At 35.6% G+C, this 23181-nt stretch overlaps 1 protein-coding gene and 1 long non-coding RNA gene across 4 annotated transcripts in view; both read left to right on the plus strand.

The window, feature by feature from the left end:
- Positions 1–7337, plus strand: part of NBEAL1 (neurobeachin like 1) — a 116023-nt gene extending 108686 nt beyond the window's left edge. For all 3 annotated transcript variants that reach the window (XM_006759395.2, XM_015561106.1, XM_015561107.1), the window contains 5 exons: positions 803–919; positions 2693–2854; positions 3483–3631; positions 4944–5079; positions 5663–7337. In XM_006759395.2, coding sequence (XP_006759458.1) covers positions 803–919; positions 2693–2854; positions 3483–3631; positions 4944–5079; positions 5663–5764 — 666 coding nt within the window. In that variant the 3' untranslated portion in view covers positions 5765–7337. The remainder of the gene's footprint in view (positions 1–802; positions 920–2692; positions 2855–3482; positions 3632–4943; positions 5080–5662) is intronic.
- A 1703-nt stretch (positions 7338–9040) lies between these two features.
- On the plus strand, positions 9041–19573 carry LOC107182406. Its single transcript, XR_001513122.1, has 3 exons — positions 9041–9958; positions 13345–13350; positions 19563–19573. It is a non-coding gene; the product is annotated as an uncharacterized LOC107182406 (long non-coding RNA).
- The last annotated feature ends 3608 nt before the right edge of the window (positions 19574–23181 follow it).

A 23181-nucleotide genomic window follows, 5' to 3' on the forward strand; every position in this document is an offset into this window, starting at 1 on the left:
ACTGGATGAAAGAATGTGAAGAGAATAGCCAAAGAACATATATGCATAGCCCATGGACACACATACAGTGTGGTGAGGACCAAAGGGAGGGGAGGGCGAGGTCTGGGTAGAGGTTACAAAGGGGGAAAAATGGGGGACATCTGTAATAGTGTCAACAATAAAAAAAGAATATTGATTCAATAAAATAAAACCTCAGAAATTAAATTATAAAATAGCATTTTAAGATAAAAAGAGAAATTGCAGAAAAATCAAGCTGAGATCAGAGCCAATGCCATTACAAATATACTAAATCCAAAGCAGAAATAGTAAGGATCAGATTTGATGTGACTAAAAATAATATTAGCATGGAAGATAGAATTAATGTAAAAAACAAAATAATTAAAGCTATTAGATAAAGTGTAATTACTATAGAAATCAACAAAGTCAACATAAAGATAATTGATGTCCCTGAAATAGGTACTCAAATAAATGAAAAAGAGAAAGTGTTGAGAAATATAATAGAAAACATTTCTTTGAAGTGAAGGGAGAATAAATTTATAGAAAAGGGAAAACAATATACCTGTTAAAATTAATCTAAAATAATCAACTTTGAAAGTATTCAGATTTCAATTTTTGAGTTACCAAATATTGAGAGTAATTTTAGAACCCAAGGAGAAACAAGAATGAGTACTGTGAACAGAATCAGTGGTAAGAACTAGTTGCAATGTTAGTTTGTAATTAGACAATTTAAATACAACATAAAATCTTTTAATAGGAAAGAGTCTACAAGGCAATTACCTTTGCTTTTCTTTTTTAATATTAGGGAGGTGTTCCTGTGGGTTTAGCATCTAAACCCTTTCAGATTCTTTATGGACACACTGATGAGGTATTGAGTGTCGGCATCAGCACTGAGCTTGACATGGCAGTGTCAGGATCAAGGGTAAGATTCCACCTTTAAGAAATGCTAATTTTTCTATCCTATCTAATAAAAGAGAAACATGGTCATTAGAGTACGACCGCTACCCTTCCCATTGGCTAATCAGGGCAATATGCAAATTAACTGCCAGCCAAGATGGCGGCCAGCAGCCAGGCAGCTTGAAGCTAACATGAGGCTTGCTTGCTTCAGTGACAGAGGAAACCAACGTTCCCCGCATGCCGCTTTCGGCCTCTGAGCTTGCAGTTTGAAACATTGTTACAAATATAGAAGCTAAACAGAACCCCAGAAACCTGCTTTTAGCCAGCCGGGATCTCAGAGCTGGAGTTGAAACAGTGTTTAGATTATAGAACCCAAAAACCAGATACCTGCTTTCAGCAGACCAGGCCTCAGAGCTGGAGCCTAGCCTCAGACCCAGGCTGGCCAGGCACCCAAGCGGGACCCCCACCCTGATACAGGACACCCGTCAGGGCAAACCAGCCGGCCCCCACCCATGCACCAGGCTTCTATGCTATATAGTAAAAGGGTAATATGCCTCCCAGCACCGAGATCAGCGGAACTGCGAGGCCTCCTGGCACTGGGTTCAGCGTGACAGGGGGCAGCGCCCAAACCCCCTGATCGACCTGTGGCTCTGTGTGTGACAGGGGGCGGGGCCACAACCCCCTGATCGGCCCTGCTCTGTGTGTGACAGGGGAAGGCACCCCAACTCCCCTATCGGCCCTACTCTCTGACAGGGGGAGCTCCTCAACCCCCTGATGGGCCTTGCTCTGTGTGTGACAGGGGGCAGCACCCCAACCCCCTGATTGGCCCTGCTATGTGCGTGACAGGGGGTGGCGCTGCAACCTCCCCATCAGCCCTGCCTTGAGTGTGACAGGGGGCGGTGCCCCAACCCCCCAATCGGCCCTACCCTGAGCGTGACTGAGGGTGGCATTGCAGCCTCCCAATCCGCCCTGCTCTGTGCATGACGGGGTGACGCCCCGACTCCCCAATCCGCCCTGCTCTGAGCCTGACCAGGGTCTGCACATAGGGATTGGGCCTGCCCTCTGCCACCTGGGAGCAGGCCTAAGCCAGCAGGTCGTTATCTCCCGAGGGCTACCAGACTGTGAGAGGGCACAGGCCGGGCTGAGCCCCCCCGCCCCCCGAGTGCACAACTTTTTGTGCACCGGGCCTCTAGTATATCATATTTGTTTAATTCTCTTCCATGGATATGTTTTTTTAATTGATTTTAGAGAGGAAGAGGGGGGGCGGAGAGAGAGAGAGAGTCGTCGATGTGAGAGAGAAACATTGATCTGTTGCCTCCCATATACACCCCCACAGGAGATTGAACCTATTATCTGGGTATGTGCCCTGTCCAGGAATTGAACCTCACCCTTTTGGTATACAGGATGATGTTCCAAACAACTGAGCAACCTGGCCAGGGGTAGAGCAATATTTATATTTAAATTTTTTGTAGGGGAATTGATAAAAGTATAGAACTTTTTTATTATGTGTAGGACTTTGCAAAAGTAGAAAACTGCAAAAAGGACAACCTTAAAGAGACAATTTTATTTTGGGAATTTACTGGTCTTATTATTTAATAATAATAGGGCATTTTATGAAATAAAAGTCTATTTGAAATTTCAGGATTGGAATTTTTCCTCAAGTACTTAGAGTTATAATCACTTTCTCAGTTCCTTTCCCTATTTCCTTATCCAGTCCACTTTCTTTTTTCTTTTCTTTTTTCAATTTTGGTGTCTTTTTTCTTTTTGTTTTTCATTTTCTAATATTTTCTGTGTGTAGGATGGCACTGTCCTTATACATACCATTCAGAAAGGTCAGTACTTGAGGACTTTACGACCACCTTGTGAGAGTTCTCTGCTCCTGACCATTCCCAATTTGGCCATATCTTGGGAAGGACATATTGTCATCTACTCCAGCACTGAAGAAAAGACCACCCTCAAGGTATCTACCAGTTTCATGCAATAGGGCTTGTTTTTTTCCTTCCCACATTGTATATATAAAACATTTTGAGGAAGGAAAGAAAACATTTCAAAAAGAATGTGTTTTCCTTTCATCATTCAGATTGTTCATTCCTTACAATTACCTTACCCTATCACAATTTTGGCCTCATGTTTGTATTTTGTTTTAGGGATTTCTGTTGGTCTACATAATATATTATTTCAAAAATAATTTGTTTATGTAATAATTTCTTTTTGCCAAGGCAGGGTATAAATATACAAACCATGAATTTTATATGTTTACTTTCCTTTCAGTTATAAAGCTTTTAAAAAATTAAGAGAATCTATTTGTTTTGTTTTAAGAATGTAGAGGGGTTTTTTTGTTTTTTTTACAGGATGAGGTTTTAATTCTTTTGAAGGAGTAAGAGTTCTTATTTAGTATTTATTTACTTGGCAGTCTGATTTGAAATCACTTGAATAATATTGTTTACACACTTTCTCTTTAATTATAACCATGTATTTATTCCAATATTTTAAACCTAATAATCGTTCTGTTATATAGTTTTAATTAACAGTATTAAAACTCAGTTTTAAATTGAGATAAGTAGATTTTCTTTATCTAATCTTTGCAGGATAAGAATGCATTGCATCTGTTTTCTGTAAATGGAAAGTGTCTAGGGTCTCAAGTCCTGAAGGAACAAGTATCAGATTTATGCATAATTGGAGAACACATTGTCATGGGTAGTTTACAAGGGTTCCTGTCCATAAGAGATCTCCACAGGTAAATAATAAGAATTATTGAAGTGAAAATCACTCTAAGGTTTCTAATATTTTGGTTTATAATTTATTATGAACATGTCTTTTTTTTAGTAACTATGAAAAAATGGGGAAGCTATTTATTCCTGGATTAGTAAATTACAGATGTGCATTTTTTTAAATGTAAAAATTTTACCACAATTTAAAAAAAAAATTTTTAATAGCCAGGAAGTGCCAGCCCTGGATTATAGATTTAGAAAGTTGTCCAATTACAGTTTGAATTTTTGCAAACTAAAATTAGGGTTTTAAAAAATATTTTTTAAATTGTGGTAAAACTAAAGTATTTTAAAGGCTGATGTGTCTTTATGATTAAGTGTGTGTGTGGATGAAATTGGTGGAGAATCTTATTATTTAAAGCAGCGAAGGAGAAGGAAGTTTGAATAGTGGATATGTTTTAGGTTTCCTATATGCCCACGTGTTCTTTTTTTCTCTTTATAAAGAAACTTATTGTGGCTTATTTATATTCCTCAAACTGTTTTAGCCTTTCCAAAAACCTTTTTATCTAAATTATTTCCTGATCCAAGATGTTCTATCTTACTGCATTCAATCAGAATTACTTCTATAACCAACATCTCTTTCTGTTTTTGTATTTCCCTTCTCATTTTTATTTTTCTTCCGTGGTAGAGCATTCCAATAATATTGTTCCAACATTTTGTTTTACAACCTTACTTTCAGGGCATTTTAAGAAAATCCCAAGTTAGAAAAATCAATGGGCTATTTTAGCATGTTAGTGTAGAACATATTTATAACATCATAAGGTTCTTTATTCTCTAATTATAAAAGTTGTGGGTATTTTTCCTAATGGTGTATTATGTTTCATATGAAATTTTAAATATGTATTATTTTATCATACTATATTTATATGTGTTACATATTATATCTTTTAAGGTAAAGTAAATAGACCAATTTTATTGACCTTATCCCCCCACATATATTTTTTGAGCTTTTACCCTTCTTATTCCACTTTAACTTGTTAATCAGCAAGATAAACGTCATTTAATAAGAGCTCATATATATGGTTAGAAGAAAACAGATGTTGAAAATATTTCTTAAATATTTCTTTCAACAGATGTTGAAAAGATTTCTTAAATATTTTAAGTTATGCTATAAATGTGGACTCTTGTGTGAGGCACTCAGACTTTCTGAACCTAAATCCCACATCTGTAAAATTAAAATACAGAACTAGATTATCATTAAGTTAACTTCCAGGAATAAAATTCTAAGGATCTATTTATATTTCCATGTAATTATGTGTGTGTGTTTTATTTCTCTTCTAGTTTAAATCCGAGTGTCACCCCATTATCCATGAGAATGCCTATCCATTGTGTTTCTGTAACCAAAGAATACAGCCATATTCTGGTAGGATTAGAAGATGGCAAATTGATTATAGTGGGTGTTGGCAAGCCAGCTGAGGTAAAACCTAGTCAAGAATTTCATTTGCCGTAATGTGGGGGATTTCTTTGGTTCTTCTTCATTCCAACTGAATCAAAAATATCTGTTATAGCCCTAGCTGGTTTGGCTCAGTGCATAGAACGTCAGCCGGCGGACTGAAGTGTCCCAGGTTCGATTTCGGTCAAGGACACGTGCCCAGTTGTGGACTCGATTCTTAGTTGGGGGCATGCATGAGGCAGCTGATCAAATGATTCTCTGTCATTATTGATGTTCTTCTCTCTCTCTCTCTCTCTCTCTCTCCTTTTCCCTTCCTCTCTGAAATCAATTTAAATACACACACACACACAGACACACACACACACACACACACACATACACATATACTAGGGTATATAAATAAATTTTAAAAATGTGATTTTTCAAAGGGCAATAAAAAAGGGGTTAAAATTAGTAGTATTCACGAGTGTTGCTTATATTATGATATGATTGAAAGCACACATTTGGCAATTTTTATCTGTCACTCTGTATGAATAAGAAAGTTACTTTATTCTCTGTCTTTCCTTCCTTAATAATAGTTATTCTTTCTCTGGATTATTTTAAACAGATGCGTTCAGGTCAGCTTTCTCGAAAACTATGGGGATCTAGCAAGCGACTCAGCCAGATTTCATCTGGAGAAACTGAATATAATACTCAAGATTCCAACTGATTGTCAGTTCCATCTTCTCTCATGGGTAACTGGAACTCGATTTACTGCTTTGTCACTTTAACCACATCTACCAATTATCGGAAATGTTTCAGGGTTTTATCCCTGAAAATCACTTCAGGATTACCAAAATTTGGTATGGTATGTGTATAAAGATGTCTGTTGTATTATTATTCACGTTAAAAATTTCTGGTTAACATTATTCTTTTTCATTCTTGGCCTGCACTATGGTAGATTTTAGAAAATTTACTTTATTATATTTAGTGGTCCATTCTAATGATCATTAGTCCATTTGGAAAAACAAACTTCTAAAATGTTAAGAAGTTATATTTAAAATGCTTATTCTAAACAGCAATATTTAAGGTATATCTAATAAAAGTACAAATAAGACGGTTGAAAGAAATGGCTTTTAATATATTCTTTAATCATTTTCCTATTATCTGTCCACCATATTTTTTAAAAAGTCAATTTACTTGGATCTCCTGATTGGAAGTAATATTTTAAAGGTATTTGTTGCATACTTGTATTTTCAAAACTCAGTATAAATTCCAAATTTTCCTGATCAGTTGAAAATAAGTCTATTGAAACTGGTACGTTGGTTCATTCCACTACTACTAAGCACATTACTAGTAATATTTTATTATTCTTCTTAAATAATAAAGGTTGAGTAGGAATAAGAGAAACTAGAGATACAAAATGCTGATCATGATTTTGACAGTTGGATCCTTACTGTAGAAACATTTGCAGCACAATTTATATCTTCAAAGTTCAAAATTTCTTGACTTTTTCTTTACTAAGTGAATACTCCTTTTTCCTCTGATAATTAGAAGAGTTAGCAATAACCAAATATATTACGTTTCTCAGTAGGTCTTCCACATGATAGATGAATGAATGAAAAAGACATGTATAACTTAAACTAGTCATTTAGATAATAGTAATTTTTCAAGATATACATTTCTATTTCATGTGGTGTGTGACTTTTAGAATTACAATTACTTTTGTTATGCATAGCTAAATGTTACATTATGCTTTATTTAAGATTTTATAGTAAATGGTTGATAGATTTATTTTGGAATTCAAAAAGAATGTTAAACCTAGTGTTTTTATAAGGTCATCTCTTGAGTTAGATCAGAGAGCTTTTACAACTCTGAGTGTCCTTAATTTGAGATTCTATGGGTTTGGGGGCACTTATGAATGAGATTGTGCGAAAATTTTTTGTGTTAATTGTATTTTTTTCAGGAATGAATGGTTGCATGGCTCTCGTAAAGAGGTCTGTGGTCAGGAGAAAAAACAATTTCTACACTAATAGCTTCTTAAAATAAGAATATTCTTTTTCATTCCACAAATCATAGATTTCCTTATATCCAATTGTCATCTCATTTGAATCTTTAAAAAGTTTTCCCTTAGCAATTCTTCTCTTCTGGTGCCCACAGTATCTACTACCCTTTTCTTTATAACTCTGTGAGTGCGTAAAAATTTGTAAGAAGCAAAGGATTCTGTGTAGGGTAGCTTTTTGAGTAGATTTGATCTGAGTCTTGACTAATAAAAGGTTGTGTACTCGAATAATTTCTTCCTATTTTAATTCCTGTTTTATTCAGTAGAAAACAGTTCTTTTTTAGGTAAATAACACTGAAATAAATTGGTGCAGCAACTGTAAAATAGAACACGTGAATGTAAAGGTTTCCTTTTTGAGGAATTTTGGTGAAAATGTCTCAAAATAAGACAATAGAGAATTACGATTTTTTTGATACTTAGATTCTATTTTAATTTTTATCTTACATTTTTATGCGTTTTCAGGTTAGCAGAACTAATGTGATTGCTTTTTGGTATTTTAAATGCTGATCTGTAAAAAAACTTTCGAAATTAACACTTTAAAATTGTTGTTCTACTTATTTATCCAAATATTTTGGTATAAGGATGTCTTCTTTACTTTTAAGGTCTTGAAAGTGGTTTTGAAAATTACTTTAGATGCTTATAAGTTACAAAAAGTTTAATTGAGATTACCAAGGGAAAATTCCTAAATTTATGTTTTTTTACGTTGCTGCTTTTTAGATGGAGGAACTGAACAAGGAGTACTCATTTTATAGCACAAGTAGGCAGCTTTGTTCACAGTAAAATAGATATCCTATCTACACTGACAAATGTGCAGAGCAGTGGAATTATACTTTATATTACTCTGTCCAAAAAGTAAAAACCCAAAATGTAAAATTTTGAAGTAAATCTTTGAGAATACTAGCAACAGTCTGAAGGAACAGAACTTAAAGTGTATCTATTAAAATAAGCAAATATAGTAGAACCATTGGTTGAATAATATATTTCTCCTTTAAACAGTTCAGTCCAGTGAATTAAAAATCACTAGATAACACTAGCTGGTTTGGCTCAGTGGATAGAGCATCGGCCTGTGGACTGAAGGGTCCCAGGTTCAATTCTGGTCAAGGGCACATGCCCAGGTTTTGGACTCAATCCCCAGTAGGGGGCTTGCAGGAGGCGGCCAATCAATGATTCTCATCATTGATGTTTATCTCTCCCTCTGCCTTCCTCTCTGAAATCAATAAAAATATATTTTAAAAATAAAAATCACTAGATAATCACTGGAAAGACATACTTTGGGAGATTCTGGTGTATTTAGATGCTATCTGTATAAATTATTTCTATATTGTATAGTGGGAGATATTTACAATATCATTAGAATGGACTAACAGGTGGACATTTCAGTTAATAAATATATCTTAACTTGGCTGTTATGAAGTCTACAGAACTTTTCATTTGCTTTTGTTTCTTGACACTTGACAATGGTAATGATGGAAATAAAATTCTCAGCATCTATTGATGAGAGATTTATAGTAAGATGATGATTTTACTTTTAGAAAGTGAGGTTAGGTATAAAACAATACCTGTGCTCACTTAGAGAATAAAAAAGCTTTATAAGCCTTTTTCCAATTCTCCTCAATTAGTATTGTCATTTTCTTAAAATTGGAGGTGAGAAGATAAAATAATACGCCCCTTTTCAACTAGTCCCAGTTAGTATTTTGTCATTTGCTTAGTTAAAATTAGAGGAGAGAAGATAAAATAGACCGTTACGTGAAAATTAGGAAAGTATATGAAAATGAAGCTTGGCCAGTTGGTTTAAAATATTTTAAGTGTGGACCATGGCTGGTTGTTTAGTTCGTTAGAGTGTTGTCCTGATATGCCAAGGTTGTGGGTTTGATGCCTGATGAGGGCACATACAAGAATCAACCAATGAATGCATAAATAAATGGAACACCAAATTTATCTCTCTCTCTCTCGCTCTCGCTCTCGCTCTCGCTCTCTCGTCTCTAAGAAATAATTAAAAATATTGTAAGCATTTGAAGCTCAATTTTCTTGAGGTCACAGTGCTTTTTTGTAGGATACATGCTTTTCTAAGAGAGAAAATACCAATTATTCACTTATCATTAGGAAGGAACATTAGTAAAGCTTTTTTCCCCCCCTATGTAAAGCATATAAATATTCTTAAAGAGCTGTTACTAAAAATCAGTTCTATGCTTCTGCAGGAATAAGTGTGTCCTCATACTTAATTAGAATTTAGAATTGAAAGTTGAATCTTAACCTAAGATTTTTTTTTAGATACTGCTTGAGTAAGATAGGCAAAGAAAATTTTAACTTGAATGCCAGATTTTTATGTATTTGCCCTTAAGTATATTTTATATTGTTACCACTGAAGAAATCACTAATGGAAATCTTTTAATTGAATTTAAAGAGGTAAACTCCTTTTATATATTTATATTTAAAAATGAGTAGCATTGTCTATATCACCTTTCCAAGGAAAGATGTACGTTTATGGGATATATTATATAAAAATTAAATACTATCTCATGTAATAGTATGAATGGGGTGAAGGTTGATCTCTTCAAATACATCATTAAACTTGTCTTCCATAAATAAGTTCTTAAATCTGTCTTTAGGATAGAGTTTTTGACATAAGAAATGAAATAGATTCTTTTTCTTTTCTGAATCTAATCTGTTTTCTTTTATCGGCCGGACACATAGCTTGTCCTAATTACTTTTTCTCTCATCAACTGAAACTATTCATTCCAAGTAAGTGACCAGTCTTAAGCATTTTTATCACTCTCTCAATCAATACCAATTCTTGTTATTCTTTTGCCTAATTCATTTATCATATATATTCAACATTTGATTTGTTTTAAACTTGACAACGTGTGTTTTAGAGAGTTTTCCTTCATCAGAGTCCTGGTGGTACTTTTTCTGATGACATTAGGCATTGGCAGTTTATTGTTATCAGTCATCATTTCAATATGATTAAAATGTTGGCCACAACCTTCTTCTTTAATTTGAATCTAGCATTTTCTAGGCCAGTGTAAAAAGTCTCTTTTTCTTGTTAATCCTCGCCACGGATATTTTTTCCATTGATTTTCAGAGAGAGTGGAGGGGAGTGGGAAGAGAGAGAGAGAGAGACAGAGAGAGAGAGAAACATCAATTGGTTGCCTCCTGCAAGGGACTCGAACCTGCAACCTGGGAAATTATACCTGGGAACCGGACCTGGGACCCTCTGGTGCACGGGTCAATACTCTAACCACTGAGAAACACCGGTTAGGACTCTTTCTTTATTTCTCACCCAAGGATATACTTTTATTGATTTTTAGAGAGAAAAACATTGATAGGTTGCTTCCTGTGCAGGCCTTAGCTGGGGATCAAACTCACAACCTAGATATGTGCCCTGACTAGAAATAGAACCTGCAACCTTTTGGTGTACAGGATGACATTCCAATCAACTAAGCTTTTTTTTTTTTAATATGTTTGTATTGATTTTTAGAGAGGGAGTAAAAGGGATAGAGAAAAAAACATCGATTGGCTGTCTTCTGCACACCCCCTACTAGGGATCAAGCCACAACCTGGCCATGTGCCCTGACCCAGAGTCCAGCCTGTGACCTCTTGGTTCATGGGTCAACGCTCAACCACTTAGCCACACTGGCCTGATTAGGCCACTGTTTCTTAATTGAGATTGCAAATCAGACTTATTGAGGTTTTATAAATGTACAGAAATCTTGGCACTACTCTGGACTTTATGAATGACTTTACTTGATCTCGATATAAAATAATGTCTCAGGATTATATTAAATCTTAAAATACTTTATTCTATAGAAATTCATTCATTTTTATAAATCAGATCTAATATTCAAGGCTTATTTGAGAAGAGTTTTAATCATTATCCTTAAATGAAACATTTTATCTAGAATTTGCTTGGAATGGGTTCTTTGTATTGCGTGCTATAGAAACAACTAAATTTCCTTTTTAGTTGCATTATTATTATAAGCCCTCTTTATACCTTTCATATTTGAAACTTGTAACTAATAGTTGCCCTCAAAAGTATTCCTAGTGGCTGTCAGTGAATACTTGCATATTTGAATTAGGTAACATTTAAAAGTTTTAATAAAAAGCGTGAGTGACAAAATAGAATTAGACCTCTATAACCTTGAAGCTCTAGTAATCAATAGAATTTTCCTAATTAAAAAGCATTGCTAAAGTCCTTCCACATCTGATGACTTTGGCAAGTATAGCTTCTATATGGAAATAATTTTTAATTTTTCATATGTAAAGTCCTAGTATTACACTAAATAAAGCATTAACATTTAAGATATTTTGACTTGTAGTGGAAATGATTCAATTTTCTACATTAATAATATAAAGCCATGCTTGATTATGGGATTTAAGTTATTTTCTTCAATTAAAGAACCTTGTGTAAAAGTGGCTACGTTATCAAATATTTTTCTAGTACGTTATAGTAATTCTTCAAGACACATCTTGGATTATCTCACATTTGTCATATGTGGGTGATTTCTAAATACATTGCAGGATTTTGATCTATGAAACTAACGGTTTTATTGAAAAAAGAGATATAACTGTATTTACTTTTGTCTTAATGTCTATAATCTTATGAACTGAAAGTACAAAGGAATAGAACAAGTAGAAAGTCACTATTTCAATTTGTTTTCCATGGTATAGTTTTAATATGTTTCCTTGAAAACTTATTTTGCAAATATTATCATAATGATAATAACCAAAAATTTGTCACTGAAAGAATTACCCATTTCTCATTTTTCACCTTTGACTGTTAGTGAAGTTTTGTGTGTGTGTGTGTGTGTGTGTGTGTGTGTATTTTCACTTAAAATATAGCTGTCGCATTATTTTTATTTATAACTATTTTTGAGTATAGAAAGTGATTAACTATTAGTAATATTTTTCAATGTCATGTTGTAATTTGAGAATAGAAAAGGTTAGGAGTTAGGTGAAATTGGAAAATAAAATTATATTTTGATTAAAATCTAACTTTTTAAAAAAGTCTTAATCAAATTGAACCTTTTAAAATTTTATTTTGGTAATAACATATTTCAACTTAATTTGTATTAAAACTAGAGGTTTTCTGGTAGCCAGTATATTAATTATTGTTAAAATGCTATTTTTGATGTTCCTTCTCTTCGGAATATTTTGCAATATTCTATTAGCAATGTGTTTGAAGACTTAGTGGGCTCACCTACAAATTCAACAGATATTTTGCATTTTGAAGGGAAAAATTTATCTGAGATAGACATTATTTTGCTCTTCATATTGTTAAAATTATATTAATGAACACTTGAGAAACTGGTTCTGGTAAGGAAATACCAGTTTCAGACTTGACTGAAAAGAATTTCAACCTCTTAGTTTCTTATTTAGGGATTACAGAGAATTTACTATTTCTTCCTTTGGGATTTTGATTGCTTTTCTTGGATAACTTTTAAATTATTTAATTATAATAGTTTCTATGCTTTTCCCAAAATTTCTGGCATATTATAGATCTTACTGTTTAAAATCTTTTCTATTTTAGACTTTTTTTCTTATTCTGCTTTATTACTGCTTTCTGTGATTCATATATACCATAACCAAAATTTTGTGTGGCTACTGTTTGTTTTATAGTTAGCTTTACATAAGAAAAATTGTTAGTAAATGATAGGGTTGGTCTGTTCTCTTCAGAACTCCTAACAGGTATGGCTTTTCTTCCCTCATCTGTTTGCTTTTAAAGACTTGGAGGAAAATTGTTGTAGAAGTGCATCCATTAAGACAGAAAACTATTTGTCTTTCATGTCAGTTTTTTGGGACCCAGATTAAATGGAAGCATTTCAGTGTTTTCATAGACGGTGACAGTGACTTGAATATGTGTGTGTATATACATCATGCACACCGTCATTTCGGAAGAGGATAACTGAAAATCTGAAATTACATTTTTTAAAAACTTACAATTTGTGCTGCTATTTAAATATTTAATTCAAAAAGTTATATAGTTAGCATAAAAGTTCCTTCTCATTTTTTCTACTGGAATGGACCATGGAAAAGAATATTAAGCCTTATTTATATCTAATTATTGACTGTGCAAACTGTGACTCAATGAATATTTATATGCCAAAAAAAGGTTTTAAAGTTGAGAAAGTTTTAAACATAATAAAGATGTGTAAATAATTTTGATTAATAGTCTCATTATAATGAAGTTACTGTTAATTTGGTGCAATACATTCTTCCCTTCCTCATCCTTTTAAATTTAAATATATAAGATGTATGTTTTGTTTTGTTATATCAAATGCTGTTTTAAAATTTTTCAGTGTGTATATGAGCTAATGTTTTATTTGTTTCTGTATAGCATGATTGAAGATAATAATTGAAAATTTTGCACTTTTTTTTAGTCCTTTGGAAATTTGTATTCTAAAAGTTTTTAAGAATGTACATTTATTTTGTATATAGTTAGCTTTGTACGTGAAAATGGATTTGAATCAAATTAAAAGATGATGTTACTTTCTTTGATTAATTTGTAATTCTCAATTCATAGTCTGATCTTAACCTTGGTTAAGTAATTTGAGTAGGGAAGGAATTGAATACAGCCCTGACCGGTTTGGCTCCGTGGATGGAGTGTCAGCCTGTGGACTGAGGGGTCCCAAGTTCTATAGTGGTCAAGGGCATGTATCTTGGTTGTGGGCACATCCCCAGTAGGGGGTGTCCAGGAGGCAGCTGATTGATGTTTCTCTCTCATCGATGTTTCTAGCTCTCTATCCCTCTCCCTTCCTCTCTGTAAAAAAATCAATAAAATATATTTTTAAAAAAGAAATTGAATACAGTATTTGTTAAGCAGCAAATTGATCGCTGCTTCTTTCTCTTGTGAGCAGAATTTCTTCTGTAGTCCTGTGTGCATTAGATAAATGTAATGTTAAATACCAGTTTTTGTCATATGTAACAACAGATATAAAGCCTTTTTTAAAAAAATATGGTTTTTTAAAATTTTTTTTAGAGAGAAAGGAGGAAGAGGGGTGGGGGAGTTAGAAACATCAAGGAGAAACATCAAACAGCTGCCTCCTGCATGCCCCCTGCTAGGGATTGAACCAGCAACCCTGGCTTGTGCCCTGACCAGGAGTCAGCCGATGTCCTTAGTGCATGGGTCAACAATCAACCACTGAACACACCAGTTGGGCAGTATAAAGCTTTTAAAGCCACCTTTTGTTTTAAAGCCACCTCAAAAACATGGTTACTTCCCCCCGCCCCCAAGAAAATGTTCATAAGCCCGAAAATCTCCACTTGTAGGTAAACAACACTACATTCGGTTGGTACTTTATTTTACTTTTATTTTCTTTCATAATTAAAATCTTTTATTCATCAACTTTTGGTAGTCTAATTGTTGGCCTAATCTTTCTGTTTTTGATAAGGTTAATAGAACCTAATCCATAATAAGACAGAACCCAAGCTCTGTTTCAGTTTCTTGCTAGTATTTTTGTCTCTAGATCCAGAGTGACAGGACAATAGAAATGAACATTAACCATTTTCTAGCCTAGCACCATGTATGCACTGTTCTATACTTTATTTGAAGGCACTTTGCTAGAATTGGAAACTTCCTGCATTAATTCATCTGGTAAAATTGCTCAGTCACTGGACAATTCAAGCAGGTTAGTTAAAGGTTTAATTATGGCCACCTTGCTTTTGTGATGTGAAATACGTCCATAACACCATCCCAAGCATCAAATAAATGTGTTTGTTTACACAGTAATACTGGAGCTTATATATCTTTCACCATATATCATTCAGTTAATGATTAAATGATTTTTAAAAACTTTATTATGAATTTTTTTACTTATTTTTAACTTTTCTCACTACTGAACTTTTAATAATTTTGAGTTTCTTCAATTCTTATAAAACCCTTTACTTACATAGTGTTTAATGCATTTTCAAAAGTTGCATCCATTCAAAGGTGATTCAATTGTAATTTTGCAGAGATTGGAAGAGTTAAGGGAAGGGTACAGAAAAATTATGAATTTTCATTATCCACGTGCTAGTGATACAAAATTCTTTTAAAAAAATCTTTATTATTGAAAGTATTACAGATGCCCTCCTTTCCCCCTTCCTGTTGACCCCCTCCACCACACGCTTGCCCCCTCCTCATGCCTTCCCAGCACTTTTGTTTGTCCATGGGCTATGCATATAAATTGTTGGGTTAATCTCTTCCCACCCTCCCCTCCTTCCGTCTGCAATATGTCAGTCTGTTGCATGTTTCAATGTTTCTGGATCTGTTTTGTTCATCAGTTTATTTTCTAATAAAATTCTTTTTGAAAGTAGGTGCCTTCTTATATTATTCAACTTTAACTTATAGCCCAAATCTTTTTTTAAAATATATTTTTTAATTGATTTCAGAAAGGGGAGAGGAGGCGAGAGATAGAAACATCAACCATGAGAGAGAATCATTGACTGGCTGCCTGCCTTCCTCATGCCCCACACTGGGATTGAACCCGCAACCCGGGCATGTGCCCCAACCAGGATTTGAACCGTGACCTCCTGGTTCACAGGTCGACACTCAACCACTGAGCCACGCCAGCTGGGCTATAGCCCAAATCTTGTAACATCATGAATCTCAGAAGAAAAATAGTATGCCAAATCACTCACATGCATTTGTGATTAGAAAAGGTGAATATGGATTTAATTCAACCTAGAACAATACTTGCAGAATTTTATTTAAGTTTTTTTGGTTTTTTTGGTCAGAATACTTTCAGGAAATATCACAGAGGCATCTTACAGATGGGAAAACACTTGAGAATGTGCTTAGGTGAACACAGTGTCAAAGAGGTTAAAAAAAAAAACCTAAAAACAATGCAGTAAATTTTACATCTGAAAGGGAATATGCAGATCATCTAGAACTTTTATTTGGGGTATAACAGTTTGAGGAACAGTACTGGGCAAGATTTTGAGATATTGTCATATATCTCTAATAGAATATGATAGAGTGGAAAGGGCATGAACCTGGAACAAAAGATCTGGCTTCAACTTACCTTTCTGCTATCAACTAGCTCAGTGACTTTAAATAAGACACTTTATTTGGTTCCAGTTACTTCATCTGTAAAATAGCAATGTTTATGATGGCTTAGGGATCAAATGAAATAATGTTAAAGGACCAGAGGTGAGAAATACAGTGTTGTAATAAGTTTTATTTTCACTTTAATGAAAGAAGAACTATTGGCATATTGTTAGTTTGCTATGTGTGTTTAAATATTGGGCAACAGGTATGGAGTTCCATCATAAAAGTGAACGGAAAGATTAATAATAAATTATAAATTATTAAACAAGGGACTATAGATTACATGTTAAGCAACACAGATTTTAAATAAAGGGACAAATCTTATTCAAGAAACTCAGTACTGCCCTAGCTGGTTTGGCTCAGTGGATAGAGCATCAATCTGTGGACTGAAGGGTCCCGGGTTCGATTTTGGTCAAGGGCACGTGCTGGAGTTGCGGGCTCGATCCCCAGTGGAGGGTGTGCAGGAGGCAGCCGATCAATGGTTCTCTCTCTTCATTGATGTTTCGATCTCTCTCTCCCTCTCCCTTCCTCTCTGAAATCAATAAAAATATATATTTTTTAAAACTCAGTGGTTAGATTATCTCTTACAAAAGTGAAACCTATACTTCCCTGGAAATGGGGTAATCTTTTAATAAGAGGCAATTGAAGTGAATAGCTTATATCCTAAATCTAATTACCTCTGTTATAAAGTATTTAATTGGTAGGTGGTATTGATTATAACATTAGATACCTTGCCTTGTCTCCCTTTAAGGTACATCATTCCATTTAAATGTGACCATGTTGGCCATGGCCAGTTTGGTTCAGTGGATAGAGCATGTTTGGCATGCAGACCAAAGGGTCACAGGTTCAATTCCAGGCAAGGACACCTCAGATGCAGGCTCCTCCCCGGCTTGGGCCCTGGTACGGGCTCATGCAGGAGGCAACCAATGGATGTGTTTCTCTCAACATCGATATTCCTCTCTGTCTTTCTCTCTTCCGTTCTCTCTAAAAAGCAATGAAAAAATATCCTCAAGTGAGGATTAACAAAGTGACCAGGTTGTTCCTATTGCTGGTGTACATTACCACAGATTTAGTGGCTAATAACCCATAAATTTCCTCTTACAATTCTGGAGGTCAGAAATTTTTTGAAATTAGTTTCACTGGGCTAATGTCAAATGATAGGGTTAATTTCTTCTGGATGCTCTGTAAGGAAAATCTATTTCCTTATCTTTTCAGCTTCTAGTGCTGTTCCTTGGCTTATGGCCATCATCCTCAGAGCATAGCACTTTAAGCTTTGCTTAAACATACAAGGACAAAAAATCCTACTAGGATAAAAGAAATAGGAGATAAACAATACAAATTTGGAAGGTGGAAAGTTAATAGATGAAGGGTAAAGCAAATCCAAAATGGATGAATCTGGATTTATAGGGTGCCTAAGGTAATGACAGTTAACTATATTTGAATTTATCATGTCCTCCAAAAAACCTCCACACATACACATATACAAGAATAAGTACAACCTCACAGCTATCCCATTTCTCTAAGATATCTATCTACAAGACAGATAACACTACAAACTTCAAATTCTGAGAAATATAAAAAACAAATTCCAGCAGAGGTATCTAAGTTTTTATAGTAAGCCTTTGCAGGAGCAAGGAGAGTCCAGGAAAATTGAGAAAGAGTAGGTGAATGGAGAACCTAAGATTGAACTAATAATAGTAAAAAGGACTCCCAGAAAGAAAAAGCCCATCCTTCATGCAAAAATACTGAAAAAGAGTTTGGGTGGATCAGAGTACTGTGTACAGAAAAATGGATTTAGTGTGCCGCATTTGATGTGGCAATCTCAGCAGGCATTGCTGCTAGAGAAGAGTATGAAAATGCCATCACTTTGGAGACTGGATGGTGAAGGAGGAAAAAAGACTTGGGGAAATCTAGAATTTAAGATTCTACAGCCAATAGAAAAAAATATTGAAAGGCATATAATCCTACCCTCACCCTCACCTCTGCAAAACAACATACAAAAAAACTACAGTCCATTATCTATCATGAGCAAAAATAAAAATATTTAAGAGAATATCAGATCAATTCTTGCAATATGTAGAAAGGATAATGCATGATGATCAAGTATAGTTCATCTGTTAAGATTTTAATTTAAGATGGGGTTAACATTTAAAAATCAATAAATGGCCTGGCCAGCATGCTCAGCATTTGAGCATTTACCCAGGAACCAAGAAGTAACTAGTTTGATTTCTGGTCAGGGCACATGCCCAGCTAGCAGGGTTTATTCCCAGTGTGGGGTGTGCAGGAGGCAGCCAAGCAATGATTCTCTTTCATCATTGATGTTTCTACCTGGTATCTCTCTATCCCTCTCCCATATTTCAAAAAATAAATGCATGTAATTCATATTATCAGAAAGAAAACCCATATAGTCATCTTAATATATGCAGGAAAATCAATTGACAAAAAGTTATCTGTTCAAGATAAAAAATTCTTGCTCTAGCCGGTTTGACTCAGTGCAAAGTGTCGGCCTATGGACCAAAGGGTCCTGGATTCGATTCCTGTTAAGGGCTTGTGCAGGAGGCAACCAATCGATGTGTTTCTCTCACATTGATGTTTCTCTCTGTCTTTCCCTCTCTCTTCTACTCTCCCTAAAAATCAATGGAAAAATATCCTTGGGTGAGGATTAACAACAACAACAACAAAAAGATCAAACTAAAAATAGAAGGAAACTTCCTTAATGTTATACAGGGTATTTATGAAAAGCCTATAGCTAACAATATTTAATGGCGCAAGACTGAACTATTTCTTCCTAAGATCAGGAACATGGCAAGAATACCTATTCTCACTACTATTCAAATTATACTGTAGGTCCTAACTAGTGCAATAAGGCAAAATATAAAAATATACATACTGGAAAAGAAATAAAACTGTACTTTTTGGCAAATATGCATGATGCAGATGTAGAAAAGCCTAAGATACACACAGACACACACTGTTGGAACTAATATATGAGCCTAGAATAGTCACAGGATTCATGGTCGGTTTACAAAAAGAGGATAGAGTTCTACAGATTAGTAATGAAAACTTGAGATTCAAAACAATACAATTTAATTGAAAAGTATGAAATACTTAGAAGTAAATGTAATAAAACATTTGTAGGACTACAAAATATTGTTGAGAAATTTTGAAGAAAAACTGACATTTGAAGAAACTGAAAAGCTGATTCTAAATTTTATATGGAAATGCAAAGTATCCAGATTAGCCAAAACAATTTGAAAAAGAAAAACAGGGTTGGGAGGCTTACATTCATTGATTTCAAGACTTACTATAGAGCTATTGTAATCCAGACATAAGGAGAGACATCTAATTTGATGGAAAAAAATAGAAGCCCTCTAGATATATTTATACATACATAATGAACTGGTTGTCTACAAATGTGCCAAAATAATTCAATGGGGCAAGAACAGTGTTTTCAACAAATGGTGCTAGAACTTGTTATCCATGTGGGGGAAAAATGATCTCACCTTTACCTTACAAATTTGAAGTGAGTATAGCATCACCTAGTGCTTTTTCCTCGGCTAACAAATTGGCTTTTGGGGGTGATCCTATGTGATCAGATGGAGGAGGAGAAAAAAACCCAAGCTTGATCTACAAATGGGATGGCTCAGTCTGTGGGTAAAGCTACATTTGGGTAGCAGCTGAATTGAAGCCTTATTTATGGGCAGTCTTGAAACATGGTGGCAAGGGAAGACCATTTCAGTGGGCAGATCTTTAGTGGTGCAACATGTCATTCACCTAGGAAGAAAAAAGAGGAGGAGATACTATATATGGAATTATGAGCAGCGATGAAAGGTCTGGCCAACTGGTCAGAGGCATGAACTGAAAAAATACTTTAAGGTTAGGGACAAAAAGGTCTGTAACAGAGGTATATAGATGCATATGGGAGTGGGAAAGAAATATGAACATCTTTTAGTTATAAATTAACAGCCAGCAGATGTTTCTTTCACATTGATATTTCTCTGTGTCTTTCCCTCTCTCTTCCACTCTAAAAATCAATGGAAAAAACATCCTCAGGTGAAGATTTTTTAAAAAGAAAAAAAAGAATATGGTGCTATCCTTAAGGATTTACTATTCTCATTAAATCAAAGCCTTTTACATGGTCCTACGGCTTCAATTAGAATAATGCATAGGTCTGGGAGTGGACACAGGAATGGTACCTCTGACTCTCACTCCTAATGATCCACCGGGAGACTCTGTGCTTCCCATTCCCACAAACTCTGGTTCTTCATGACTACAGGTCCTAATCCCCAAAAGGGCACAGAAGACAGAACAAGAATTCCAGCTTTGCACGAAGAGTTTATATATTTAAAAATGCTTGATGACATTCATCACATCACTATGGTATTTAAACTCCTTTTTCCAATTTAATAGAGATAATTTCAAAATGTGAATATAACAATTCTTTAAAAAAATTTTTTTTAAATTTGATTTCAGAGAGGAAGGGAGAGGGAGAGAGAGATAGAAACATCAATGACGAGAGAGAGAATTCATTGATCGGCTGCGTCCTTCACACCCCACACTGGGGAATCGAGCCCACAATCTAGGCATGTGCTCTGAGCGGGAATCGAACTGTGACCTCCTGGTTCATAGGTCAACACGAAACTACTGAGCCATGCCAGCCAAGAAATTTAATCTTTTAAAGATAAAAATTTTAGATATCAATACAAAAATGTGTGAAAGTATATACATATCTATGGTTGTAAAAAAAGTGCTTTTAGGAAGCATTTAGGCAAACATTTTAAGAACAGAAAAAGATGCCGTATAGTTTTAGAGATTCAATCTCTAAACTACTGTGCCTTGCTCAACTTCTGTAATTTCTGTCCCTTTTTCACCAACCCTCAAAATTTCAGAGAGTCTCAGGCTAATTTAGGACTAAAAAGGTCAGTTTAGGTCTAACAGGGGAGTGAATCCAGATATCTGTGAGGATTGGTGCCTCGGGCTAGGGTTACTGTTATGTAGTAATGTTGTGCATTTAAAAACCTGGTATTTACTGTTTTGGAAACCTATTTGGAACATGTTTTAGATGGGAAATGTCTTCAAAATCCAAAGAAGAGATTGAGTCCTGGTCACTGTGGCTCAGTTTGTTGGAGTGTCATCTTGTACACCAAAAGGTGGCGAGTTCAGTCCTGCTCAGGGCATTGAACCAGCTTGCTGGTTCAGTCCTTGCTTGGGGCACATGCAGGAGGCAACCATCGATGTTTCTCTCTCTCCCTTCCTATAAAATAATGTATCATCCATTCATGATTTTTTTTTTTAAAAAAGAGTTTTTAAAAAATTCCAAAGAATAGATTGAAAAATAAACTTTTGGCCGAAACCGGTTTGGCTCAGTGGAGAGAGCATCGGCCTGCGGACTGAAAGGTCCCGGGTTCGATTCCGGTCAAGGGCATGTACCTGGGTTGCGGGCACATCTCCAGTGGGGAGTGTGCAGGAGGCAGCTGATCGATGTTCCTCTCTCATCGATGTTTCTAACTCTCTATCCTTCTCCCTTCCTCTCTGTAAAAAATCAATAAAATATATTAAAAAAAAAAAAGAAAAATAAACTTTTGGGCAGATAACTAGAGTTAAAAATATGATTTGTGCCTAATTAAATCTCAAATAGCAGTGTTTTACCTTTGCTATAGATGCCAAAAGATTTGCTATTTTTAATGCTATGTTTCATGTATAGTCATAAAATTAGTTTATCATTAAAGCTCTAAAATGCAATTTAAAATGCAATTTCTCTTGCTGAATTGCTGCCCCTCCCCTTTGGTCACTTTGTATTATTAAAGCTATAAAATCTACAAATACTCGTAGGACGCTTGCACTAAATGAAGTACCTGCAAATAGTGGGCTTTGCCTTACATTATCCTTGTCAAAACTCACGTGAAAGAGGAGGAGCAGTGCCAAATAGAATACTGGTTATTTGTGCAAAATAGAATATCCGATTTAACCCTATAGACAATTCTGTGTGGTATTATTTCCATGGTTTTGCACAGAGATGGAAGTTTAGGGATTTCAATAAATTTTACTGAAAGTCTAGCGGAGCCAGGAAATCTTGTTGACCATGAGCGTCGGGGATTCACATCTCCTACCACTTCAAACATCAATTCTTTTCGAAACAAGGAACATCTAAAGGTGCTTCACTCAGGACACCTCCGAGTTCAGTTACCCTACATCAGTGGCTCTCACTGGGTTTTACAGCTTTATTAAAACACGGGTTGCTGTGTGCCCAGGCCCTTCTTTCTCCCCCTTACCCCCTAAGTCTGATCCTGTAGATGTTGAGTGGGATGGGGGGAATCAGCACTTCTAGCAGGTTCCCCGGCGATGCTGCTGCTGCTAGTCCAGGAACCACACTGTGAGAATCATTTGTTGTTCTAGAGCAGTGGTTCTCAACCTGTGGGTCTCGACCCCTTTGGGGGTCCAACGACCCTTTCACAGGGGTCGCCTAAGACCATCCGAAGACATATATAATTACATATTGTTTTGTGATTAATCACTATGCTTTAATTATGTTCAATTTGTAACAATGAAAATACATCCTGCATATCAGATATTTACATTACGATTCATAACAGTAGCAAAATTAGTTATGAAGTAGCAACGAAAATAATTTTATGGTTGGGGGTCACCACAACATGAGGAACTGTATTAAAGGGTCGCGGCATTAGGAAGGTTGAGAACCACTGTTCTAGAGGCTTTAATCTTAAATCCACTGGAAAAAGTGTTGGTCAGGGCAGAGCGATCATAACTGCTAATGGTTTTCAGAAACCTGGGCTCTGCTTTCCACAGGAACTCCGACCCTGCATCGTGGGCGTGTCCTCAAGTCCTGGCGGTACCCCCGCCTGGAGTTGCGCTTCAGCTCCGCCGTCACCCCTTCACAATCCACCGCCCTTTCCGCCAGCCCTGGCCAGGCCTTGACCACACCCCCACCGCGCCCTGGTCCCGCCCCTTTCGCCCCCGCCAGACCTTAACCACGCCCCCGCCAGGCCCTGGCCCCGCCCCCGCTACCCATTCGCTCCTTCCTCAGGTCCGCCCTGGCCGA

Source organism: Myotis davidii, unplaced genomic scaffold, assembly GCF_000327345.1.
Source record: "Myotis davidii unplaced genomic scaffold, ASM32734v1 scaffold394, whole genome shotgun sequence".
NCBI classification, from domain to species: domain Eukaryota; kingdom Metazoa; phylum Chordata; class Mammalia; order Chiroptera; family Vespertilionidae; genus Myotis; species Myotis davidii.